Genomic DNA, 10,696 nt, shown 5'->3' on the forward strand with positions numbered 1-10,696 from the left:
GAGCTTCTTTTGTTCAAGGCTAGTGCCCTTCCACTTGAGCCACAGCTCCACTTCTGGCTTTTTTGAAGTTTATTGGAGATACAAGTCTCATAGACTTTCCTGTCTGGGCTGGAGTTGAACCATTATCCTCAGACCTCAGCCTGCTGAATAGCTAGGATTACAGGAGTGAGCCATCAGTGCATGGCTTAACAACTACTTTTTAAGTAGATATATTAGAGAATGTGTATGTGTATAGGTTGTATGTGTGTGTTAATGTTTCATTTAAGCAAGTCTTGAGACTGTAAACTGCCAGAATTATTACAAATATGTATGGAACAGTCCTAGAAATCTTACATAGTAATAGTCTGTCACTATATAGTGTTTTTATCATTTAACAGGTAGCAGCTATTCATTAATTGTCCAAAAGTAACCAACCAAGAAATAATCATTATATAACTTCTACTTTTAGAAAAGCATAGGACATTTATATTTTCATTTTTTTTCTCACTGGAAACGTGTGTGTGTGTGTGTGTGTGTGTGTGTGTGTGTGTACTGGGGCTTGAACTCAGGGCCTCCCATGCTTGCTTAACTTTTTCCTTCAAGGCTAGTACTCTACCATATAAGCCACACATTCACATCTAGCTTTTTGTGAGTCTCTTGGTATCTGAGCTGACTTCAAACGGGGATCGTCAAATCGGACATAGGATTACAGGTGTTAGCCACTGGTACCCAGCCAAAATGTCTTTAAATCTATTACTGAGCTTCACAACAGAATGGACAAAGGAGATTAAGCAACCAGGGAGAGTACCATTCACATTAGCAGAAATTAAAAAGTAAGATAATTATATTGATTACCAGAACAGAATCAAATTTTAATCAGCTTTTTTGCCAGTCCTGGGGCTTGAACTCAAGGCCTGGGCACTGTCCCTGAGCCTTCCTGTACTCTACCACTTGAGCCACAGGGTCACTTCCGGCTTTTTCTGCTTATGTGGTACTGAGAAATCGAACCCAGGGCTGCATGCATGCTAGGCAAGTACTCTACCACTAAGCGACACTCCCAAGCCCTTAAACAGCTTTCTTTTGTATAGGTATTTATAATAAAGTAAATTAACCATTGAATAGGAAGAGGGAAAAAAACTAATGCAAATTAATATAGTAGAAAAGAGAAAAAGGGTATATAGAAATAATTACTGTTAATTACTCTGAAAAGACGTGGTCTAGCCTATCCAACTTTCATTATAACAATCCTGATGACAATCCTGTAAGTGCGACCTCAATAAATATGCTCTAATTATTAGCTAATTTTAGCTTGTCTATTGTGAATATCTGTTAATAGAAAGTGAGAGACCATTTTAAGATAATAGGATGAATTGAATTTTACCAACAGTCAAAACTGAGACAATAGGTTTGACATCATAGTTTTAGTATATTCCATATTTTTGGTGAGTCTGACGATGCAGACTTAAATTCTTCATCAGGACATTCTGTTTTCTATATTTTTACTTTCAAGCTAACAAACTGTAAGCTTAGAACACTTATTAATGAAAAAATAGGTCATAACTGATAACTTCTACTGCTATTACTAAGGATGGTGGACCCAGGTAGACATATTATTAGTGATAACACCATGGATGAAGTTTGCACATAAAAAAAACCCCAAGAACATACTCTTCAGAAAACTTCTGAGACTGTCTTAAAGTAATCAGTTCTGTTCCACTAGGCTTCATCAGAGTACGGAGAAATAAATATAACAGGAAAAACTCTTCCACCATCGGCCAGCATCTCCCAAACCAGGCAAGGGTCCACCCATCGTATTTGGCCTGCATACTAGGGTAGTGGTTTAGGCATGTCTCTGAGTCCTGGGAGGAAAATGTTATACACTGCACACCCTGACTACCTCACCAAGAATACTATGGGTCAGACTGCTAGGAAAGAAGTGTAGGTAAGGAGAAGAGCAGATGGCAAGTGGGCTGTGGCTCAGATTGCTTCCATGGGGTTGTGCCAAAAGCATTCTCAAATTCCCTGTGCTGTCTCTACCCTCACATTATAACCACTAAAGCACTTACTTATTAAAACCTTATGAGTTTGAAGAAGTGTTTGAAAGTCACTAGTTTAGATGAACACTTAACCAATAAAACATTCCTGTATCTAGCCCCAGAAAGAAACATGCTCAATATCTTCTTGCCACTCAGGCTGTTATGTCCCAGGGGTATGTATTCTGCCAATGGAAAGATGTGTTAGGCCTTTGGTATTTCCCAGTACCAAACTCAAACTTACCTCCTTCCTACCTTCATCTTCTGGTTCAAGTTATTCCTCTTACAAATTATATGAAATAAATCTGTGTTCCCTTTTTTCTGACTAATCAAACATCACTTATTGGATAATATCCATTGTTACTCTAATGTGTAGCTAACTTGATGCATCCTCTGGTTTTTTTGTATACTCATATGGACCACTCCTTGGCACTTATGTTTTATTGTTTGTTATCTTTAGCATTTCCTATGCCTTCCTAACAAGAACATAATCTCAGTCTTATTTTTAAGCCCGTTTCTCTATCTTTTCAGTATCTGGCAGCTAAGTAGATTAATACATATGTATGTGCTACATTCAATCATATTTCTTTATAGAAATGTACTCAAATTATATCCAATGATCAGTCTACACCCTGTGTATTACTTGTTTGCTAACATTTTGCTCTCCTTTCAGTCTCAGCCTTCTTGGGCAGAGAGTAGTTGCCATGGACATATTTTCTTATGACTTCAATTAAAGATTAAAACCTATTACTATAGTTTGCTTTTTCACTCCCTCTAACTAAATCTTCCCTATTTTTTCTGCAATACTTGGGATTGAACACAAGACATTTAGAAAACACTCTACCATTTCAGCCATACCCATAGTCCCTTTGCCTTTGTTTTTAGTTTGCTTTTCAGATACAGTCTCAACACTAACTTTGCCAGGACTGGCCTACAACTGCAATCATCTTGTCTCTACCTCTACAAAATAGCTGGAATAATAGGTCCTAAATCGTCTGTATTTGTGTGTGTGTGTGTGTGGGGGGGTTGTTGTGGGGCTTAAACTCAGGGCCTGGGCACTGTCCCTGAGCCTCTTTGTACTCAAGGCTAGCACTTTACATTTCAGCCACCACACCACTTCCAGTTTTTGAATGGTTAATTGGAAATAAGAGTCTCATGGGGACTCTTCTGCCCAGGTGAGCTTTGATCTTCAGATTTTCTTGGCCTCTTGAGTAGTTAGGATGACAGGTTTGAGGCTGTCATAAATGCTATTTTCTGCAAAGTAGTAATTCAGTAAATATTAGTGTGGATACATATCACAGCTGGGACACTGACTAGAGCTAGACAAAATACACATTTAATTGCCACTTTACCTCTGCTTTACGGATATTTTCTCTGGCTTCATCTATTTTCTGTTCCAGGTCTACCCGGTTTTGTTCTGATATGGCAACTCCATGACATTCCAGATCATTCAGAACCTATTGAAGAAAATAGAAAAATAATGACTGTTTCTCAATTATCTTTCCTTACTTGAAAGTATTAAGATGATTCAAAAAGCTTTAGGCTATTTTGGCCATTTTGAACTTTAAATTATTTCATTTATTCATTTATTTAAACTTTTTTTTGTGTGGGGGGTGTGTCAGTCCTGGGGTTTGAATTCAGGGCCTAGGTGCTGTCCTTGTTTAAGGCTAGAGCTCTATCAGTTGAGCTATAACTCCACTTCCAGAGTTTTGGTGGTTAATTAGAGATAAGAATCTCATGGACTGGGCTGGGAAAGTGGCTCAGTGGTAGAGCACTTGCCTTGCATGCATGAGGCCCTGGGTTCGATTCCTCAGCACCACATAAGCAAAAAGCCGGAAAGTGGCACTGTGGCTCAAGTGACAGAGCGCTAGCCTTAAGCTGAAGAGCTGAGGGACAGCACTCAGGCCCCACGACCAGACCCTCCCCCCACCCTCTCCCCCAAAAAAAGAATCTCATGGACTTTCTGTCTAGGCTGGCATCAAACCATGATCCTCAGATCTCAGCCTCCTGTGTAATTAGGATTACAGGTATGAAACTGGTACCCAGTCTTAAACTTTTTCTTTTTTTTCTTGCCAAAACTGGTGTTTGAACTCAGGCGATTGTGCTTGCTAGGTAGCTCTTACCCCTGAACCACACCTCTAGCCCTTTTTTGCTGGTTATTTTTGAGATAGGGTCTTGCTTCCTGCTTGGGCTGAGAGAACAACCAAAGTCAGACTTTCTGCTGTGGATAGGTATTCAGCTCTTCACTGAGAAAGAATCTCACAAACTTTCCTGCTCTATGGGCTGGGAAGGTGGCTCAGTGGTAGAGCGCTTGCCTTGCATGCCTGAGGCCCTGGGTTTGATTCATCAGCACCACATAAGCAAAAAGAAAAAGAAAGCTGGAAGTGGCACTGTGGCTCAAGTGGTAAAGCACTAGCCTTGAGCTGAAGAGCTGAGGGATAGCACCCAGGCCCAGAGCTCAGGCCCCATGACCGGACCCAAAAAAACAACAAAACAAAACCTTTCCTGCTCTGTCTGGCCTCAAACTATGGCCTTTCCAATCTCAGCTTCCCAAGATTAAAGGGGTGAGCTACAGTGTCAAGCTGATTTCTACTTCCATGAATATATGAATATCCATTTTCTACCTTTATATATTTTATTATTTAAAACATTTTCTAGATATTAGTCCTTTCTGTTTTTTATGTTGCAAACATTTCCATTCTATTGCTTTTCTCTTTTCCACATGTTTATATTTGTCAGTTTTTATATTTCTGAGATACCAAAAATGTCTTTCTGGTTTTTAATAATCTTGTATTTAGAATTTTGCCTTTAAATTTTTCTGAAATTCATTTTGTATGTAGTAGAAGAGAGAAATCATGCTGAGACTAAACCCCAGGATTTACTTACTTTTCATACACACACACACACACACACACATATACACATATACATATTTTTTTTTTGGTGTTAGTCCTGGTGCTTTACCTAAGGGTCTAGACACTGTCCCTTTTTGCTTGAGGCAAAAAAGCTTTTTCATATTTGCTCTACCTCTTGAGCCACAGCTCCACTTCAGGCTCTTAATTGCTACTTAATTGTTGATAAAGAGTCTCATGGACTTTCCTGCCTCAGCTGGCTTCAAACAGCAACTCTCAGATTTCAGCCTCCTGAGTAGCTAGGATTACAGGTGTGAAACACTAGCATCTGGCCAATATGTTTTTTATTATGAAAAATTTTAAGTATACTCAATAGTAGAGATATTAGTTCAAAAAACTCCCATAGATCAACCACTGAAATTCAAATCATACAGATTTTTCTATATCTGCTTTACCTATTTTCTTTTCCTTTGCTACAGTATCTAAAAGTAAATTCCAAGGAGATTATATAATATCCTACATGCTTTAATAAAAATCTCTAAGCATGTGAATTTCTTTGGCAGTACTGAGTTTTGTTTTTCTGTTTTTTCGGTCGGGCTTGAACTCTGGGTTTGGGCACTGTCCCTCAGCAATTCAGCTCAAGGCCAATGCTCTACCACTTGAGCTACAGCGCCACTTCCGGTTTTCTGGTGGTTTATTGGAGATAAGAGTCTCATGGTCTCTCCTGCCCGGGCTGGCTTTGAATGCGATCCTCAGATCTCAGCCTCCTGAGTAGCTAGGATTACAGGCGTGAGCCACCAGCGCCCTGCGGCAATACTGAGTTTTGAACTCAGGCCTCACACTTACTATGGCTGTTGAACCATGCCTGTAGGCCTCTTTTGCTCTGGTTATTTGGGGAAAGGATTTTACTTTTTGCCTGATTTATAGCTGGACTGTGTTCTATCTATTTTATGCTTTCTGACACAGCTGAGATGATCTGTACCACCATAACCAACTTTTTTCTTTTGAGGTAGAACCTCATAATCTTTTCCTGCAGAGCTTAATCTTCTTGATTTTAGCTTCCTATGTAGTGGGTATCATATACGCCACCAGTATCTAGTATCAGGTGCCAGTAGCATCTGACTATCGCACTATGTAGCCAAGGGTGCCTTGAAATATGTAAATCTCCTGCCTCAGCCTTCTAAGCATAGATGTATGTGATCAGGCCTGGCTTGTTTACTAAGTGATACTATTTTTTTTTTTCTTTTGAAGTGCCAGGACTTCTTGCTAGGCAAGTGCTCTATCATGAAAACCTTAAACCAGGGCTCAGCATGTGCTACACAGGTACTCTACTGAGAGTTCCATCTTTACTCTGAGATTCTGAATTTTATAAAATTTTGGGCATCTATGAAAATGAACACAGAAATTTTGAGTTTTATTCTGCAATTTATTGCATTGATACACTTCTGAATGTTGAGTCACCTTTGTACCTTAGTCATGAATTTTAAACATAGCTGGATTCACTTTTATTAAAATGCATTTAGCTTTTTTTTTTTTTTTGTGCTGAGCCTAGAGCTTGAACTCTGGGCCTGGGTGCTGTCCCTGAGTGAGGGCTCTACCACTTGAGCCAGAACACCACTTATGGATTTTTTTTTTGAGTAGTTTAGTGGAGATATGAGTCTTATGAACTTTCTTGCCTTGGCTGGCTTTGAACTGTGATCCTTAGATCTCAGCCTCCTGAGTAGCTAGGATTACAGACATAAGCCACTGGTGCCCTGCATATTTAGTATTTTTACAAGTTTGTTAAGCCTTTGTTAAAAAAAAAAGAATTAACTGACCATATGTATGTGGACCTATTTCTAGACTCTTCCTTTTGTTTTACGTAAACCTAACCTTACCACAATACATCGATTACTATATTCTTCAAATCAGGTAGAATAAGATAGATTTCTAACTTTATCCTTCATTTTCAAGATTTTTAGCTATTCTAGATTATTTGCACCCATGTATCTTTGAGAATCAGTGTGTCAATTTTTATTAAAGAAAAAGCTTGCTGGGTTTGACTTGTATTGCATTATAAATGCAGAGGTAACTGGCATTTTAAAAATTACTAAAGCCCTGCAATTCTAGCTACGCAAGAGGCTGAGATCCAAGGATTGCAGTTCAAAAGCCAGCCCAAGCAAGAAAAACTGTGAGACTCATCCCCAATTAACTACCAAAAAAGCCAGAAGTGAAGCTATGGTTTAAGTGGTAGAGTGTTAGTCTTAAGAGAAAAAAGAAAAGAAAAAGATAAATGAAAAAGAAAGCTAGGGATCAAGCTCTTTAGGACTATAACCCAAAATAAATAAATAAATAAAATTTCAAGGCCCTTATCATCCAGTGAAAGGGCAAGCCTCTTCCTGAAAATTTTGGAATTTAGGCTTCTATAGTCATAAGATTCCCAGTCTCTGGATGTAGGTCCCTGGTAGGTGAGCAGAACCATTGTAGCTATGCGTGGCTGCCTGGTGACAGGAGGCTGAAGAAGGTAGCCAACACCTTTTTGGATCCATAAATATTGTCCAAAATATATCTGTTGTTTATATTGGAAATTCAGTGAAATTATTTGACTGTGTGGCTAAACAATGCCTGTTTCAATTCTCACTTGACTCATTCACTAACTTAGACAAAAGATGTTAGACAACTTCTACAACTTTGCTCCATCATTTGCTGTCTCTCAGCTGCAGATGATGTCAAGTTCACCTGAAATATTCATTCTAGTAAATGTGATAAACTTTCAAGGCAGAAAACTTGTTTTAGCTGGGTGCTGGTGGCTCCCACCTGTAATTTCTAATTATTCAAGAGGCTGAGATCTGAGGATCACAGTTCAAAACCAGCTCCGGCAGGAAAGTCTGTGAGACTCTTATCTCTAATTAACCACTAGAAAACCAGAAGTGTAACAGTGGTTCAAAGTGGTAGAGTGCTAGCCTTGAGTGAAAAGGCTCAGGGACAGTGCCAAGGCCCTGAGTTCAAGCCTTATGACTGACAAAGAAAAAAAATTTCTGTTTTAGAAGTTCAAAAGTCTATATAAGGGTCTGGGAATGTAGCTTAGTGGTGGGATGATTTCTTACCTAACAGGCATGAAGCCCTAGGTTTGATTTCTCAGTTCCCATAAACAGAAAATCCAGAAGTGGTCTGTGGTTCAAGTGGTAGAGCAATAGCCTTGAGCACAGAGAGGCTCGGGGACAGAGCCCAGGCTCTGCTAGAGGCAAGGCCCAGGACCAGCAAAAAAAAAAAAAAAAAAAGTCTATATGAGGCTACCTATATCTTATGTTCTTATTCTAGTACCACACTGTCTCAATCAATAGTTTTATATACACTTTGAAATCTAGAAGTATGAGTCTTCTTTCTTTTCAGTACTGTTTTGGCTATTTGGGGAAGGGGGGCTGCTTAGGATTTCATATAATTTTTAGGATGGCCTTTTCTATTTCTTTCTTTTTTTAAAGCCCATTGTTAGGATTTTCACAAGAGACTACACTGAATTTAAAAATCATTTTAGGTGTTACTGTCTTTTAACTTTATCTTCTATTCTATGACCACTGGATGTCTTTCCACTGGGATTAAAATAGGGACCACACTGAATCTGTACATCATTCTGGGTATTATTGTTATCTTTTTTTCAATGTTATTTGAGTTGGCCCTAGCCTGGTCTAAAACTTATGAACCCAACCAATGCTTTTGCCTTAGCGTCCTTAGTGGCTGGGACTACAGGCATGTTTGCTATTCCTAGCTGTTACTGTCATTTTAACAGTAACTTCCAATCTATTTGGTTACGCTGTTTTAAATTTCTTTCACCAATATTTTGGAGTTTCTTTTCCTTTCTTGTCAGTCATGGGCCTTGAGTGCTGTCCATGTGCTCTTCAGCTCAAGGTGAGTGCTCTACCGCTTGGGCCAAAGCACCATTTCCAGTTTTATAGTTGTTTATTGGAGATAAGTGTCTCACAGACTTTCCTGCCGGGGCTGGTTTTGAATCGTGATCCTCAGATCTCAGCCTCCTGAGTAGCTAGGATTACAGGCATGAGCCACTGGTGCCCAGCTTTCTTTCTTTTTTTGTCTCTCCCTTCATTTTCACTCTTACTCTTCATATATTTGTTGTTGCAGACTTCATATATTTGTTGTTTCAAGACTGTTCTTTTTTATTTTTTTAATGTATTTATTTCTTTTTTTAAAATTTAATTTAATTTTATTTGTGAACATACTGTACAGAGGGGTTACAATTACATAGGCAGGATAATGCGTACATTTCTTACCAAGCATTGCAGCCTCCTCCTTTGGTTTACCCTTCACATCCCTTCCCAGTCTCCCCCCTCCCCCCCAATCCCAATCCTTCAAGACTGTTCTTTAGTGTATAGGACTACAACTGATTTTTGTATGCGTGTGTGTGTGTGTGTGTGTGTGTGTGAGCTTTTTTGCTGAAGGCTAGTGCTTTACCACTTGGGCTACAACTCCACTTCTAGCCTTTTTGGTGCATAATTTGAGATCAGAGTCTCATGGACTAAATTTGAGATTAGAGTCTCATGGACTTTCCTGCCCAGGCTAGCTCTGAACCATAATCCTCAAATCTCAGCTTTCTGAGTAGCTAGAATTCCAGGCATGAGCCACCAACACCAGAATTGTATGCTAATTTTATATTTTTGTGCTAACATTACTATATTCATTTATTGGCTTTTAATAATTTTTTGGTGGAATTCTTTAAAATTTAACTTTATTTTTTTGTACTAGTCCTGGGGCTTGAACTCAGGGCCTGGGCACTGTACCTGAGCTTTTTAATTCAAGGCAGGCACTCTGTCACTTGAGCCACAACTCCAGTTCCCCATGTGTGGTGGTTAATTGGAGATAAGAGTCTCATGGACTTTCCTGTCTGGGCTGGCTTTGAACTGCAATCTTCAGATGAGTCTTCTAAGTAGTTAGGATGACAAGTGAGACATTGGTACCTGGTGATTTTTAATTATTTCTTATTAAGTAGTTGTACAAAGTGGTTTCAATTCCACAAGTCAAATTACAAGTATAATGTATCTTGATCAATTTCACCCCTTCCATTATTTGGTGGAATCTTTAGGATTTTTCACATTCAAAATCATGCCATCTGTGAAAAGAGATAATTTTACTTCTTCCTTCCCAAAGTAGATGCCTTTTACCACCCTCCCTCTTTTCTAACTGTCTGGGTAGGATTTCTAGTACTAAGTTGAATAGATATACTAACTTAGCTTAGTCTTGAGCTTAGAGAAAATGCTTTAAGTTTTTTATCATTGTCAATTTTTTCTATAACAAATTATGCAGTGGTTTGGTGCAATTTTCTTTGTGTTTTAAGTGCTGAGCTCTTTAGATACTCGTTTACAGTTTTTATTAAATTTGGACAACATTTAGCAAAAACCAGGTTTTAGGGGCTTTAGGGAGAAGTAAGTATATTTTACATGTGAGAGGGATGTGAATAATTATGGTTGAAAGAGATTTTTTTTCTTTTTTTGTAAATAACTACTACAATGTTCCAATTTGACATGGTCTTCTAGAACTTTTCTCTCTCCCCACACTATGGACAAGCATTGTGACTGGCTCAATTAACAAAATGGGATACAAATATCATCATGGTATTTCTAAGGCCAGGTTATAAGGATAACATAGATTCAACTTGTCTTCCCACTCTTAAGACTCATAACTCTGGGGCTTCATGTAAGAAGTACATTCATTATGGATCAAGAAAATGTGGTATATATACACAATGGAATTCTATGCCTCCATCAGAAAGAATGACATTGTCCCATTTGTTAGGAAATGGAAAAACTTGGAAAAAATTATATTAAGTGAAGTAAGCTAGGC

At 38.6% G+C, this 10,696-nt stretch overlaps 1 protein-coding gene across 1 annotated transcript in view; it reads right to left on the minus strand.

Moving 5' to 3' along the window:
• The window catches only part of Fchsd2 (FCH and double SH3 domains 2), a 214,724-nt gene that overhangs the window by 31,242 nt on the left and 172,786 nt on the right, over positions 1-10,696 (minus strand). Inside the window, exon 12 of the mRNA XM_013013961.1 lies at positions 3,365-3,469. Within this exon, the coding sequence (XP_012869415.1) occupies positions 3,365-3,469 (105 nt within the window). The remainder of the gene's footprint in view (positions 1-3,364; positions 3,470-10,696) is intronic.

Source organism: Dipodomys ordii, unplaced genomic scaffold, assembly GCF_000151885.1.
Source record: "Dipodomys ordii isolate 6190 unplaced genomic scaffold, Dord_2.0 Scaffold22, whole genome shotgun sequence".
Classification (NCBI taxonomy): Eukaryota; Metazoa; Chordata; class Mammalia; order Rodentia; family Heteromyidae; genus Dipodomys; species Dipodomys ordii.